The following is a 16639-nucleotide window of genomic DNA, read 5'->3' as shown; positions in this document are numbered from 1 at the left end:
CCGCGTGGGTAGAGCGTTCGTATCCAGACCGATCAGGCTTGGAATCCTGGTCCTAACCTGTGACCTGGGCAGGCGACTTCACCTTTCTGAGCCTAACTTTGATCACCTGTGAAATGGGGATGATTAATAGTAACTACTACATGAGGCTGCAGGGAGAACTAAACGAAACGGTGTATGTTACACCTTTCTTTTGTGCTCTTAATCGTTGGCGTCGGTTTGGACCTTGTAGGCGCCAAGTGCTGTCTTGGTCCCTGGGGTTTGCAGCCTGTAAAACAGGTCTCTGCCTTCAAGTTACTAATTATCTAATAAGAAAAAAACGTTCATGTGCGCATAAATAGGATGGAGCAAATGGAAACAGCAGCATTGCTGGATCTGTAAAAAGCAGTATTTGGTGTGTGGTATTCATGGAGGCTGCACTGGCAGCTTCTTCAGAGACAAGCTCAGACTTGAGAAGTTGGAGCGCTTAGGACGTGGTTGGTGCTACGAAATGCCAAAATAGTATTCGTACTTCTTTAGAACTATATAAAAACTGAGCTAATATTCAGGCATTTTGAATGGTCACTAGCATTTTGGCCACATTTACTAGTTAGTGGAAGTATGCATTTTCAAATGTTTATGCCCACCTCCTCACTACTGCCCTGCTTTGAGGTCAGAGATGGACTGATTTTGGTGGTTCAAGAAGATAAGAGTGCTGCACAGTTACAGATACACCGGTATAGATGTGCAGCATTATTGGGATGAGTAGCTGGGTTACGATAATAAGGGTAGAACAGTAATTATGAAACAGAGTGTAAGATTTTAGCTAGAAGTTGGGCATTCTAGGATTAAAAAAAAAAGAAAAGTCTTGAAGGGTCATTTGTATCAACCTCGAGTTTAAAGCTTGAAATAAAAAAAGTATTAAAGCTAAACGGATTAGCTTTACCAGCTATCTTGACAAATATTAAACTGCAGCTTTATTCATGGTTTGAAGTAGAAGTCTTATTCAGTAAAACAGTGCTTGCCTCTGTTAAACCATTATTAAATATGCAGAAAGGAAACAGGAAAACTTGTGTTTCAGTGACTATATCTTTTAATTGGCATTTTCAGAATGTTTTCAATGTGGCTTATGTACTGAAAGTAAAATGGAAAAGTACTGGTAATGGGTGTTCAAAATATATATTCCTTCCTTCCGTCCGTCCGTCCGTCCGTCCTTCCGTCCGTCCTTCCTTCCGTCCTTCCTTCCATTCTTCCTTCCTTTTTTTTTGAGACGGGATCTTGCTCTGTCACCCAGGCTGGAGTGTAGGGGCGCGATCTCGGCTCACAGCAACCTCCACCTCCCAGGCTCAAGCAATCCTCCCACCTCAGCCTCCCGAGTAGCTGGGGCTACAGGCATGCCACCATGCCCGCCAAACTGTGTGTGTGTGTGTGTGTGTGTGTGTGTTTGTGTTTTGTAGAGACAAGGTTTTGCCATATTGCCCAGACTGGTCTTGAACTCTTGGGCTCAAGTGATTTGCCTGCCTCAGCCTCCCAAAGTGTTAGGATTATAGGCATGAGTCACTGAACCCAGCCTAAAATAGATACACTTTCTTAAGGTTTTATTGAAAGCCAAAAAATTCTCTGTTCTGATGTATTAATTTTTGAAATACTCTGATTTTAACCATCTATAAGGTTCATATCCTCACCATCAGTGTCAATATGGTGATATTTGAGCTTGTCAACTTTTTTTTTTGGAAATGGAGATTCCCTCTTTTTGCCCAGGCTGGAGTGCTATGGTGCGATCTTGGCTCACTGCAACTTCCGCCTCCCGGGTTCAAGTGATTCTCCTGCCTCAGCCTCCCAAGTAGCTAGGATTACAGGCATGTGCCACCACACCTGGATAATTTTGTGTTTTTAGTAGAGACAGGGTTTCTCCACATTGGTCAAGCTGGTCTCGAACTCCTGACCTTAGGGGATCCTCCCGCTATGCCTCCCAAAGTGCTGGGATTACAGGCATGAGCCACCGCGCCCGGCCTTGTCTACTTGTTTTTACAAAAGTTACATGATTTCTAGATAGGGAAATTAAGATACTTCATATATAATGCATTAGACTATGTTTATTTTAGATTTTTAGGGACAGGGGGCAGTAGAAAATAGCCTGGAATTTTGGTAACTAAAATATTGTATTTCCCCCAAAACATCTTCTAATACATAGAGTTTTGGGTTTTTTTTTCTACCCTCTGAGACAGGGTCTTGCTCTGTTGTCCAGGCTGGAGTATAGTGGTGTGATCATTATAGCTCACTGCAGCCTTGACTCTGTGGGCTCAAGCAATCCTTCTGCCTTGGCCTTCTGTGTAACTGCAACTTACAGGAACGTGCCACCATGCCTGATGAACTTTTAATTTTTTTGGTAGAGACAGGGTTTCACTATGTTGCCCCCAGGCTGATCTCAAACTCCTGAACTCAAGCAGTCCTTCCACCTTGGCCTTGAAAAGTGTTGGAATCACATGAGCCACCCTGGCCCATGTCATTTTTCTTGGATTGAAATAAAGTGATAAGGAATCAGTTACACCTCAAGATAAATTGACCGGGAAGGGAAAGGGCCAGGCAGAAGTATAGGGAAGACAGAAATTGCAATCTTAATATTTTCAGTCTTTCTGTCAGGAGAGAAAAAGAGAGATATATCAAAGAAAGTGTATTGGAAGCCAGACCAGGAGGTAAGAGGACTAAATCTTAATTTTAGTTCTTGGCTTTTACTGAATTAGTTTAGTAATTTTAAGCAAGCAAACTTGGCTTTCTGTATTTACTTTTTTTGTTATCTGCACAATTAAGGGATTGCATTCGTTGAGATTTAAAGACACTTTATCATATTATCAAAAGTAAGTGCTACATTTTACCTACTGAAAAGCCTTTTATTCAAATTCCTGTGATAGTTCCCTAGTAGCAGGTTTTAGGATACCATTTTGATCCAGATTTTTATTAAAGATTTAGATGAGGCCAAGTGGCATGGCTCACGCCTGTAATCCGAGCACTTTGGAAGGTGGAGGCGAGCAGATTACTTGAGGCCAGGAGTTCCAAACAAGCCTGGCCAACATGGCGAAACCCCATGTCTACTAAAAATACAAAAATTAGCTGGATATAGTGATGCTTGCCTGTAGTTCCAGGTACTCGGGAGGCTGAGGTATGAGAATTGCTTGAGCCTGGGAGGTGGAGGTTGCAGTGAGCCGAAATGGAGCCACTGCAGTCCAGCCTGGGTGACAGAGCGAGACTCTGTCTCAAAAAAAAAAAAAAAAAAAGTTTTAGATGAACACAGTTCAGTTGTATATTTAGCCAGCATTTGTTAGGTGCCTACTATGTGCCAGAAAGTATTCTAAGTGTTTTTCGTATGTTTTCTCAGATAACTATCTATTTTATTTACTGATATATTTAGAATAGTGTCTGGCACAAACTTCTCTGGGCCATCCACTTGTACATTGTATCCTGTCTCCTTTGGCCTAGTCAAGGACAGAGCTCTAACAATTATCTCCTCTCCTACATCATCCATTTCTCTCTCCCATTGATGAATTATCATTGACATTGAACATGGCTATGTTTTCTCCTACCTTTTTTTTTTTTTTTTTTGAGATAGGAGACTCGCTCTGTCCCCAAGGCTGGAGTGCACTGTCAGAATCTCGGCTTACATAACCTCTGCCTCCTGGGTTCAAGCAATTCTTGTGCCTCAGCCTCCCAAGTAGCTGAGACTACAGGTATGTACCATCATGCCTGGCTAATTTTTGTATTTTTAGTAGAGACAGGGCTTTACCATGTTGGCCAGGCTGGTCTTGAACTCCTGACCCGAAGTGATCCACCCACCTTGGCCTCCCAAAGTGCTGGGATTACAGGCATGAATCACTGTGCCTGGCCTTTTTTTTTTTTTTTTTTAAAAGACAGAGTCACTTGCTGTTTCACTGAGGCTGGAGTGCAGTAGCTTGATCATGACTCACTGCAGCTTCTACCTCCCAGGCTCAAGTGATACTCCCCCTTCAGCCTCCCAAGTAGCTGGGACCACTGGTACGTGCCACTATGCCCGGCTAATTTTTAATTTTTTTTTCTTTTTGAGTGGAGTCTCACTCTATTGTCCAGGCTGGAGTGCAGTGTCATGATCTCGGCTCACTGCACTCTCCGCCTCCTGGGTTCAAGCCATTCTCGTGCGTCAGCCTCCTGAGTAGCTGAGATTACAGGAATGCACCACCACACCTGGCTAATTTTTACATTTTTAGTAGAGATGGGGTTTTACTGTGTTACCAAGGCTGGTCTTGAACTCCTGACCTCAAGTGATTTGCCCCCCCTTTTGGCCTCCCAAAGTGTTGGGATTACAGGTGTGAGGCACCGCACCTGGCCTAAATTTTTTTTTAGAGATGAGTTTTTACTGTATTGCCTGGCTGGTCTTGAACTTATGGTTTCAAGTGAGCCTCCTGCCTCAGTCTCCCAAAGTGCTGAGATTATAGGTGTGAGTTACCATGCCTGGCTTCTATCTTAAAAGCAGCAGCTGCAGCAGCAGCAGCAGCAACAGCAAGGAACAACTCACCTGTGTTCCCTTCTAGATACCCACCTGTTTCCTCTGTGAGTTTTTATATTTGCTGTTTCCAATTCCTTTTCTCCCATTCATTCTTGAACTTCAAGGGTAAAGGGGAGCGGCTTCTGTCCTCTCCTGTCCAAAGTGTTTTGTTCCCCACGATACCAAAACAGCTCTTATCAGGGTTTGCCAGTTTCCTCTGTGTTGTAAAATCCAGTGATCAATTATCATTTGTTTCTTTTTTTTTTTTTTTTTTAAAGCTATCTCCTACAGGAAGGAAGTGATCTCTTACCTTACTAGGCCTGTCAGCAGCATTTAAAACAGCAGAATATACCTTCCTTCTTGAAGCTCTTACTTCCAGGATACTACTGCTACAAGGAGGAAGCTGGCTTGTCATTGTCTTCCCAATTTCTAAATTGTTGGGTGCCTCAAGACTCAGTCCTGGAAATTCTTTTTTTTGAGACTGAGTTTTACTGTTGTTGCCCAGGCTGGAGTGCAGTGGCATGATCTAGGCTCACTGCAACCTCCACCTCCCAGGTTCAAGTGATTCTCCTGCCTTAGCCTACCGAGTAGTTGGGACTACAGGTGTGTACCACCACGCCTGGCTAATTTTGTATTTTTGGTGGAGACGGAGTTTCTCCATGTTGGTCAGGCTGGTCTCGAACTCCCGACCTCAGGTGATCCTCCCGCCTCGGCCTCCCAAAGTGCTGGGATTACAGGTGTGAGCCACTGTACCTGGCCAGAAATTCTTTTTTACTCTGTATTTGTTCCTTGGAGGGATTTTCTGTAGTTCCATGGTTTGAAATATTGTCTATATGCTACCAATTCCTAGATTTATATCAGGGCCATCCACTTATACCCTATATCCTATTCCTGATCTTCTGCTAAACTACTGATGTCCAGCTGCCTACTTAATGTCTTCATTTGGATGTCCAGTAGACATCTTAAACTTAACATGTTTAAAGTGGAATTCTTGATCTCCATCCCACTCTCAAACCTGTTCTTCCTGCAACTCCGTTTTTTTAGAAGCAAGCAAATAATGATGATAGCAATAGTTAATGCTTATATGGCCGAAAGCACTCCTCTAAGAGTTTTTTAACAAGTAATCTTCACGATAGCTTTATTAGGTAGATGCTGTTATTTTTATTTTACAGATGAAGAAACTGAGGCAGAAAGATATTTAAGTACTTGCTAGGTGACACGGTAAGTGGCAGAGTCTCCCAGGATACAAACCCAGGTTGCCAAAACACCATATAATTATCTCAGATTCTACATCAGTTTATTAGCAAATCCTGTTGGCTTTATCTTCAAAATATATCCAGAAACTGACCATTTCCTACTGCCTTCCCTCTGCCACATGTATGTAAGCCACTTTCATCGCTTATCGCAATTATTGCAATAACTTCCTACTTGCTCCCTGTGCAGTATATTCTCAACACAGCAGCCACTTGAAACCCAAACCAGGCAACCTCACCCTTCTGCTCAGTGCCCTCTGATGCCTTCTCCATCTCACTTAGATAAAAGCATGCATAGAAAGCTCTACGGTGTTGCCTCTCTGGTCCATTTCCGAGTGCCCTCCCTGTCACTTTCTCAGCCTGGCATCCTTGCTGCTCCTCAGGCCACACCAAGTGCACATATTTTGCACTTGCTGTTCATTTAGCTAGGAATCTCTTCCCCTGAGTATCCACACGGTTTGCCTCCTTACTTCCTCAGGTTTCTGCTCAAAAATATCTTTTAGAGAGGTCTTCCCAGAATGCCCTATATAACATAGCAACCCCCTCCTTTCCCCTATTCCTGTGCCTGACATAGAACTCTATATTCTTCTTACACTGCTGTTTATCTATCTCCCTAGCACCTGTCATCATCTGACCTAGTATGTATTTACTAGTTCTTTGTTTATTGTCTATCTTCCCCCTCTAGGATGTAAGCCACTTGAGGGTGTAGACTGCTTTATTTGCTTCTGAGGAAATGCTTGGTATATATTAGGATACATAGCTGCTAAATAGGTCTTTATAGAATGATTTATCATCTTCATTTTCAGAGAAACAATGAGACACAGAGAGGTGTAACTTGCTTAAGGTTGTAAAGCCAGTATTCCAGTATGTGCAGTCTGGCTCCTGAGCCCACTCATGTCATCCACTGTGTTCCTGAAACAGACTGAAAGGATGGGCTATGTCTTAGCCCATCCCATGAAAGTTAATAAGCAGATTAGATGTATAATCTTTGCTGGACTCAAAAAGGTTTTTTTCAAGTGCAGTTTGTAGAGATGTAGAAAATAGTAGCATATTTTTAGCCGAATGAGTTAGCATGATAGAGTTACCAAAAAAGCTGCTGTGATTCTGTGAATGATAGTGATAGCAAACATGTAACAGTGATTACATGTAAGGTATTGTGCCTAGAACAATCTTTACACAGATTAGCCCATTTAATCACAGTAATCTCATGAGGTAGATAGGATTATTATCCTAGTTTTATAGGTTTTAGCAAACCGAGGTACAGGGGTTACCATACATGGTATTGTCAGTATCAGATAACTGGAGTCAGCAACTCGGAGTGGTCTTGAGTGCCGAAAGGTTAAGAAACCAGGGGCTGATAAGTGGTTGAAAGAATTAAGGATTCTGACTGGAGAAGGAATTTTGTGGCTCATGGCAGCTGTTTTTAAACTTACAAGGTTGTTTGGTGGAAGAGGGTCTGTGGTATAGAACTAGGTCCAGTAGGGAAAAGTTACCGGGGAATAAGTATAAGGAAGACCTTTTTAGTAGTTCTGATAGATGGTTGTGGAGACTGAATGGGACACCTTTTGAGTTTCTGTTCTGAAAGGGTTTAAATCAAAATCAAGTTTGAATGGCCATTTGTAGGCAGGGTTCTTACATACAGCAGTGTTAAGGGACTACTAGGTCTCAACAAAAGTTTCCACGTAGTCCACTCACTGGATCTCTGCCTGTACTGTGACCCTCTTCCCATTACTGTGTTCTTTAAGTATGTATAATCAATCACAATGTAGATTAGGAGGATAAGAGGTGTAATTCTATTACCAGTTTGTCTGGGGAGGTCTGAAACAAAGTTTTTAAATCACAGAATTTGGCCTGGTGCAGTGACTCACAACTGTAATCCCAGCAATTTGGGAGGGCGAGGTGGGCAGATCACATGAGGCCAGGAGTTGGAAACCAGTCTGGACAACATGGTGAAACCCTGTCTCTCCTAAAACTACAAAAATTAGCCGGGTGTGGTGGTGCATGTCTGTAATCCCAGCTACTTGGGAGGCTAAGGCACAAGAATCATTTGAACCCAGGAGGCAGAGGTTGCAGTGAGCCACTATACTGTAGCCTGGGTGGCAGAGTGAGACTCTGTCTCAAAAGAAAGAGAAATCACAGGATTTTACTATCCTGTTAAAAATTGATAATGTGGGCTGGGCGTGGTGGCTCACGCCTGTAATCCCAGCACTTTGGGAGGCTGAGACGGGCAGATCATGAGGTCAGGAGATTGAGAACATCCTGGCTAACACAGTGAAACCCTGTCTCTACTGAAAAAATACAAAAAAGTTAGCCGGGCGTGGTGGCGGGCGCCTGTGGTCCCAGCTACTCGGGAGGCTAAGGCAGGAGAATGACGTGAACCCGGGAGGCAGAGCTTGCAGTGAGCACCACTGCATTCCAGCCTGGGTGACAGAGCGAGACTCCTTCTCAAAAACAACAAAAAAATTTGCAAATGTGACTAGATTATTGTAGGAAATTTTATTAAGCAGTAGTTAGGGTCAGATCATAAAAATGCTGATTGGTTTTCAGGGCTAGGAAAAGCTGCTTTTAACATATATGAGGGGTTATGTATTTCGTTAATTTATTAACAACACTTAAAAGCTCTTTTTAAGTTGAGCTATAATTTACCATAGCATTCACTATTTAAAAGTGTATAGTTCAGTGGTTTTTAGTATATTTACAAGATTTTACAACCATTACTACTAATTGCAGAACATTTTCATTATCCCAAAGATACCTCTGTTTCTTCCATTAACAGTCACTCTTCATTCTCCCCTCCCCAGCCCTGACAACCACTTAATTTTTCTGTCTGTATGGATTAGCCTGCTCTGGGTATTTAATAGAAATGGAATCATACAGTATGTGACTTTTTTGAGGCTGGACAACATCCTATTGTATGTATATGCCACATTTTATTTATCCACTCAGTTGTTTCCACTCTTTGAGTATTATGAATAATGCTGCCGTGAACATTTGTGTACAAATTTTTATGTGAATACATATTTTCAATCGTTTTGTGGATATATACCTAGGTATAGAATTGCAGGGTCATATGGTAACTCTGTGTTTAGCTTTTTGAGGAACTGCCACACTGATTTCCACAGCAGCGACCCCATTTTACATTCCCATGAGTAGTATAGGAAATTCTAAATTCTCTACATCATCATCAAGTACTTGATAATTTCCATTTTTGGTGATTTTCTGTAGCTATCCTAGTGGGAAAAGCTCTCATTTTAAAAAGTATTACATTTCAGCTGGGTGCAGTGGCTCACACCTATAATCTGAGCACTTTGGGAGGCCGAGGCGGGTGGATCACCTGTCAGAAGTTCACGACCAGCCTGGCCAACATAGCAAAACCTCATCTCTATTAAAAGTACAAAAAAAAAAAAAAAAAAAAATTAACCAGCCGTGGTGGCGCACACCTGTAGTCCCAGCTACTCGAGGGTCTGAGGCAGGAGAATCACATGAACCTGGGAGGCAGTGGTTACGGTGAGCCAAGATTGCCACTGCACTCCGGTCTGGGCGACAGAGCGAGAATCTGTCTCAAAAATAAAATTAAAAATAATTAAATAAAAGTTTTAGATTTTGCTATGTTGCATTCTAAATGATCAAACATGGGTAAATTATAGTGATTTGACTTTTTTATTTTTATTTTTTGAGATGGAGTTTCATTCTTGTTGTCCAGGCTGGAGTACAATGGTGCAATCTCAGCTCACTGCAACCTCCGCCTCCCAGGTTCAAGCGATGGCTCAGCCTCCCGAGTAGCTGGGACTACAGGTGTGCACCACCACTCCTGGCTAATTTTGTATTTTTGGTGGAGATGGAGTTTCACCATGTTGGTCAGGCTGGTCTCAAATCCCCAACCTCAGGTGATCCGGGTGCCTCAGCCTCCCAAAGTGCTGGGATTACAGGCGTGAGCCACTGCACCCGGCCAGTGATTTGGCTTTTTATGTGGGTTGATTAGATTATGATGTAAATAAAGCCCAAGTTGTGGGCTCAATGTTTGCTATGTTCATCTCCCGTTACCATAACAGACCCAGACTTCTCACAAGTAAATGCTATTGGTTACAAAGAAGTTAGATGAAATGTTTCATTCCTGAGAGAACAAGTCAGTGCCTGCCTTCCTAATAAGCCAGTTAGCAAGATAATCTTGGAATAAAAACAATAAGTTTTTCTTATATGTACATCTCCTCCTCTCCTTTCATCCTTTGCTTTCACGTATTCACTTTTTGCCTCAGATACAAAGGACTTGAGATAATTTTCAGTGAGATTATATAGTATGGAATAATGATAAAATAGCTGTAAGAATAGAATCAAAGTATGGAGAAAGGAAATCTTTTGTAGGAAAATATTATCATAGGGCTAATATAATTGTGTAATTGATTATTATGTTTCACCTTCAGCTTATCTGGCAAAGTTACTAAAAAGAATCATAGTCAGTTATACATTTTCATACTTTTTCTCCTAAGAAACAAAGCTTTTGAAAGCTTTGTTTAAAAAAAATTCTTAGGTGGGGCTCTGTATAGTGACACTAAACAGTATAGAGTTGTCCTCACCAAAGCAATGATAGCATGAATGTACTTTTTAATTGTAATATACCAGTGTGGCCTGTGATCATATTTCCCAAACATTTATGAATGTCTCTTGCTGTTGATTTTATAGAAATTCTAATTTTAGGTATTAATGATTATCTTTTTTTCTTAGTAATTTATTTCTTACATTTGTTTACTGTGCTTTCCAGAATACAGACATTGAAGTTTGGGACAAGATATTTATCTAACTTCTGGTAAGTCAAATAACTGTTTTAGAGAGTGAATTCGTAAAATAATTATACAGCTATATTTTGAGTCATTTAAGATTTAAGATAAAAGCAGTACTGATAAATTTTTATTGCATAATGAACTTTTTTGTCAATCTGTTTCTCTATTTAAAAAAAAATCCATAAATGTATGTCATCATTTCCTAAAGAATTGGGTTACTTTTACTGAATTAGATAGATATTGATGTTTTCTTTTGTGCAAAGTTATCTCAATATGGCTGGGCACGGTGACTGATGCCTGTAATCTCAGCACTTCGGGAGGCTAAGGTGGGTGGACCACTTGAGGTCAGGAGTTTGGGACCAGCCTGGCCAACATAGTGAAACCCTGTCTCTCCTAAAAATACAAAAATTAGCCAGGCGTGGTGACACATGCCTGTAGTCCCAGCTACTCGGGATGCTGAGGCAGGAGGATTGCCTGAACCCGGGAGGCGGAGGTTGCAGTGACCGAGATCGTGCCACTGTTCTCCATCCTGGGCAACAGGGTGAGACTCCATCTCAAAGAAGAAAAAAAAAAAAAGTGATCTCAATATGACCTGGTTTAAGATCTAAGTTTTCAACATGATCCAGTTAAGATAGGAGTCAAATTATTAAAATCAATCTGAAATTGTTATCCTCATCAGCTTTATTTTCTTCTCTTAATTATAGCTTTATTTTCTTCTCTCAATTATAGTGAATTATTTCAAAAGCTAAACATGACACACTTCATGAACAGCTAGATGAAACCTTATAATTTTCACATTTAAATCTGCAACAAAGTTAACCATTAACCATCTACTCATTTTTGGTATTAAGAAATGACTCTATATACTATTTAAGTAGAGTAAAACATTTAACTTTATAGCTGTGGAGAAAATAACGCTGGATTATTTTTCTCTTCTAGTGTCAAAATTAACGACCTGCTATGGCAATGAAGAAAGAAACTGAATTTGTCATTTTCACCTAAAGAAAAATGATAGACAAAAATCAAACCTGTGGTCTAGGACAGGATTCTGTGCCCTATATGCTTTGTCTGATTCACATACTCGAAGAATGGTTTGGTGTGGAGCAGTTGGAGGACTATTTGAATTTTGCAAACTATCTCTTGTGGGTTTTTACACCACTAATACTTTTAATACTTCCTTACTTTACTATCTTTCTTCTCTACCTTACCATTATTTTCTTGCACATTTATAAGAGAAAGAATGTATTAAAAGAAGCCTACTCTCATAATTTATGGGATGGTGCAAGGAAAACGGTGGCAACTCTGTGGGATGGACATGCAGCCGTTTGGCATGGTAAGCAAGGATACTTTCACCTCTGTGTTGCCATTCATATGTGTTGCATTGGAACTGTGTTACCTTCCATTTTATTGATTGAGAAGATCCTGAAAAATACAATAGAAGTGATATTTACTATTCCCTGTTATCTGTTTGCATGCATTGTACATATGCATGTGTCTTTCTTAAAATGAGTTTTCCCATAGACATTAGTTTCCATTAAACAACCATGCAGCACTATAGACTATAAGCTGAAATATGAAAATTTATATTTAAAACATCTAAAAGAGTAAGAGACTAATTAAAGCTATAGAAACTGCTTTAAAAATGCTTCATTTGGCTGGGTGCGGTGGCTCATGCCTGTAATCCCAGCACTTTGGGAGGCCGAGGCAGGTGGATCATGAGGTCAGGAGATCGAGACCATCCTGGCTAGCATGGTGAAACCCTGTATCTACTAAAAATACAAAAAAAGTTAGCCGGGCATGGTGGTGGGCACCTGTGGTCCCAGCTACTTGGGACGCTGAGGCAGGAGAATGGTGTGAACCCGGGAGGCGGAGCTTGCAGTGAGCCGAGATTGTGCCACTGCACTCCAGCTTGGGTGACTGAGCAAGACTCTGTCTCAGAAAAAAAAAAAAAAAAGCTTCAATTATTTAGCGTTTACTTCTGTTCAAAATAAGTTTGACTTTACCAGTGTGGATTTAATAAAATGAAATATTAAATAATATTACATTAAATATAATTTGCATACCAAAATTTACGCATTTTCTGTTGATTCATTCCTGAGGTTGGTGTGTCTTTCTGAATAAATAAAATAGCAATAGGTTTCTCTCCAGGATAGTCATTCTTTTCTTTATTACTCAAGAAATTTTGATGTTGTATACTTAATGATTGGTGGTTCTTCTTTGTTTGGCCATCATGAAAATTGCCCTCTGGTTTTTAAGTGTTTAGTGTTTCACTCTACCAACTTTTACTTCATTATTCTACCAATACCTAGTTTGTTGGTCTCTTTTGTTTTTAGACTACACAGAAATACTGAAGGTTCAATAGCCATGTAACAAACATTGGCTTTCTGTATTATGTTGTTGAGCATCAAAGTGGTTTCATAGGAGGACATGGAAGGAAGCACAGACTTTAAAATGACGCTTGAGGATATATATCACTGAACTATTAGGCTGCTATTAGTAGAAATCACCACCAATGACATGCTTATTACACTAATGTGTGTTGTCATTTTAATACTACATACATATTTAACGAACCTACAAATTTTTTTTGAGCACCTACTATGCCAGACACTGTCAAATGCTTAACATAAATTAACTGCTTTAAGTCTCATAACATAATGGAGTCTATGTGGTACCCCGATTTTACTCATGAGGAAATTAAGGCACAGAGAGGTTGTTATTTGCCCAGGGTATACTAGGAATAGAGCCAGGTTACGACGCCAGATACCTGGGAGTATACATTTGAGAGAGCTCTTGGAGGTAAAATAGACAGAACTTGGGGACTGAATGTAGAGTCTTGAGGGAGGAGGAGTTAAAGTGCAGTAAGATTTCTACTGCTAGACAGGGATACATGAACAGGAAGTGCTCCAAGTAATAGCAACCACGTGAGCAGAAGCACAAAGGTGGAAAAGTACTCTGGGAGCCACAGTTAGTTCATATGATATATGAAATAATGTAATGTCACCTCATAGGCAATGGGGGCCTCAAGGGGCTTGAAAGTGTTGGACTAGAGTGGTATTGCACTGATACTTTCTCAGCAGGGAGTAGTATGATCACATCTGCTTTAAGAGTGACACAGTTAAATAGTACTAGGTTTTCATGTTTATTGGCACTATAGTAAACTTCTTTTTTTAAAATATTTGATTAATTGGATTTTTCTGCTTTCAACCAGGTGGTTTGGTATTATGTGAGTAGTTCAATTGTTTATTATTTTAAAAAATACTCTATAAAGCCAGAGAGAACCTCGGTAATATTCTATATAGAATCCTTCAAAGGAGTTTCTTTATTGCTCAGAAAATGTATTTGATGGGACAGTTGATCCTCAGACAAACTCAGTGACTGTTTTGTAGAGCTTAAAGTAAATTGAATTACTTGAGTTAGAATTATATAATTGGAAAGAAATGATATAATATGGAAACATATAAAATCTCGGAATATCATTAAATTGTTTTTCAAAACATTCTCAAGTCCATTTGAGTAGCTTATTTCATACTAGAATCACAGTTATCATACTTAATTTAATCTGTTTTGTGAAGATCTTATAAACTACTTTAGAAATGTATTTCCTGCTCTGAAATTTAGACTGAAGTCTTTATTTTTTGAATGTTTCTTTCTTAGCTGATCAGACAGGAATACACTTAAGGAAAGAAACAGACTGATATTTTCAGATTTCTATATTCTGGACTTTAGTTTTGTCTTCTATACAAATGACAGCCTTTCTAGAGACAGCTGTTCTATGTGGAGGAATATGGCCCTAAGAACTTACTTTCCTATTACAACCACTCTAGATTTCCTTCTTTTTCACACTTTTTCTTTGACCCTGATTCTGCCCTTGATCTCTGGATGCTCACTTTTTTCTTTTTGCCAGGACCAGTGGAGGCCCTGGTCTGTAATGGTGTGTCTGACAGTGGTGACATGGGAAGGGAATGTGGATTTTATGGCTAGTGCCATGATCACCATTTTATTCACTCCTTAGAATATCTTGACTTCCCAACTTCTGTGATCAAATACATAGGATATTTTCCTCTGAGGCATAGGTGGATCTTACTTAAATCTTTTCTATTCCCTACTAACTGCCAACAGCACAGTGCTGCTGTAAGAAATAAATTTGTTGGCCTTGGTAGCCATATAGAGGACAGCAGGCAGGTAATGTTAGCAAAGGGAGGAGAACAAACAGCCAGGCTGGAACTGGGCATATGTTAGCAGGAAGCTTCCAGATATCATCCTCTCTCCAGGTCCACCACCTTTCATCCTGTCGTTTACTCCCACTGCTGAAACCCTTTCTTCCGTTTACAGAGACGTAAAATAGGGCGTGCAGTGTGGAAGGAAGGGGCAGGGATGGCATGAGCCTCTGATCTTGCTTCTACTACAGGACAGAGATTTTCTTGTAATCTAGTTCAAATCTATTATTAAAGTTTTTCCCCCACATGTAATAAGGTTGTACAAAATCATTTTTGTTTTTTTCATGAATAGAATGAGGACATTTCTAAGAAATTGTTTAAATACATAAAAATGAAGTCTTATGTTTGTGAATGAACTTAAAGTTTACAGCATTGTGTCATCTGTGTATATGTAACAGTGTAAATGGTATTTTATTTTACATTGGGTCACTAATAATTTTTCCTGTTTTAAAAATATGTATTTTTTATTTTTATTTATATTTACTTAGTGTTGAGACAGAGTCTCTCTCTTGTGTCCCAGGCTGGAGTGCAGTGGTGTGAGCTCAGTTCACTGCAACCTCCGCTTCCCAAGTTCAAGCGATTCTCCTGCCTCAGCCTCCCGAGTAGCTGAGACTATAGGCGCATGCCACCACACCTGGCTAATTTTTTTATTTTTAGTAGAGACAGGGTTTCACCATGTTGGCCAGGCTGGTCTCGAACTCCTGACCGCAGGTGGTCCTCCCGCCTCACCCTCCCAAAGTGCTGGTATTATAGGCATGAGCCACTGTGCCCAGCCTGTATTTACTTAAAATTTATTTTTTTTTGGTAGAGACAGGGATTTCACTGATTTGCCCAGGCTGATCTTGAACTCCTAGCCTCAAGCAATCCTCCTGCCTTGGCCTCCCAAAGAACTGGCATTACAGGCTTGAGCCATCACACCTGGCTTACTGTTTCTGTTTTTATTGATGAATTATTTTATGACTCATTTTTAAATTTACTGTAGGTCATGTTATCTCAGGGAAGTTGTAACTTATTTGATGGCTTCTGCAAATAAGGATGTTCTCATACTTTCAGTAAACCCATTAAAATTGGAAAATTAACATTATTATGTTACTAACATCAAATCTTTAGAGCTCATTTAAGTTTACAGCCTTCCTGTTTGACTCTATTTTTTTATAGTTTCCATCTTTCTGCTGAAATTCCTAATCTGATTGCGCATGTATCCACCTTTTCCACTAGATCCTTTAAGTTTATTTATTTATTTTTATTTTTAGAGTCAGGGTCTCGCACTGTCACCCAGCCTGGAGTGCAGTGGCATGATCATAGCTCACTACAGCCTTCACCTTCTGGGCTCAAGCAATCTTCCCGCCTCAGCCTCCCAAGTAACTGAGACTACAGGCACATGCCACCATGCCCAATTAATGTTTTTACATTTTTGCAGAGGTGGGTCTTGCCATGTTGCCCAGGTTGGTCTCTTAACTCTTGGGCTCAAAAGTCCTACCACCTCAGTCTCCCAAAGTGTTGGGATTACAAGCTTGAGCCACTGCATTCCCCTTTAACTTATTAATCATAGTTATTTTGTAGTTTCCATCTGATAGTTTCAACATTTGGGTGTGTTAATTGTTTTAGCTCTTGACAGTGGGTTTTTTTTCTTGCTATTTTACATCATTTTTTAATTCAATTATGGCCATTGTAAAAGAACAATGGGTAAATAGTATTTATGACTGAGAATTGGCTCATAAATAGTATTTATGACTAAGAATCTGTTAGGCCACTGGTGGTTGGTTGGAGGTGGATTCAATCTACTGAGTGGTTGAACTGGATTTGGCTTTTATTGCTGCGCTGCAGCTACCTTCAGTTCAGCACAGACTTCAGACTCCTACTGTTATCTTGTGCATAGTGTAGGGCCTGAAGTAG

General features: G+C 40.2%; 1 protein-coding gene across 9 annotated transcripts in view; it reads left to right on the top strand.

Moving 5' to 3' along the window:
* Positions 1-16639, top strand: part of TMEM68 (transmembrane protein 68) — a 38478-nt gene that overhangs the window by 606 nt on the left and 21233 nt on the right. For 6 of the 9 annotated variants that reach the window (XR_002523807.2, XM_003902765.4, XM_021942326.2 and 3 more), the window contains exons 2-3: positions 10505-10549; positions 11463-11856. Coding sequence is in view for 8 of the 9 variants with exons in the window: in XM_003902765.4 (XP_003902814.1) it covers positions 11532-11856 (325 nt within the window). In the remaining variant the exon portion in view is untranslated. Of the gene's footprint in view, positions 1-10504; positions 10550-11078; positions 12155-16639 lie in introns of those variants that run through there. The other 3 variants (XM_031669567.1, XM_031669566.1, XM_031669565.1) reach the window with 2 other exon arrangements.

Source organism: Papio anubis, chromosome 8 (assembly GCF_008728515.1).
Source record: "Papio anubis isolate 15944 chromosome 8, Panubis1.0, whole genome shotgun sequence".
NCBI classification, from domain to species: Eukaryota; Metazoa; Chordata; class Mammalia; order Primates; family Cercopithecidae; genus Papio; species Papio anubis.
This window is presented reverse-complemented; position numbering and strand designations above follow the sequence as displayed.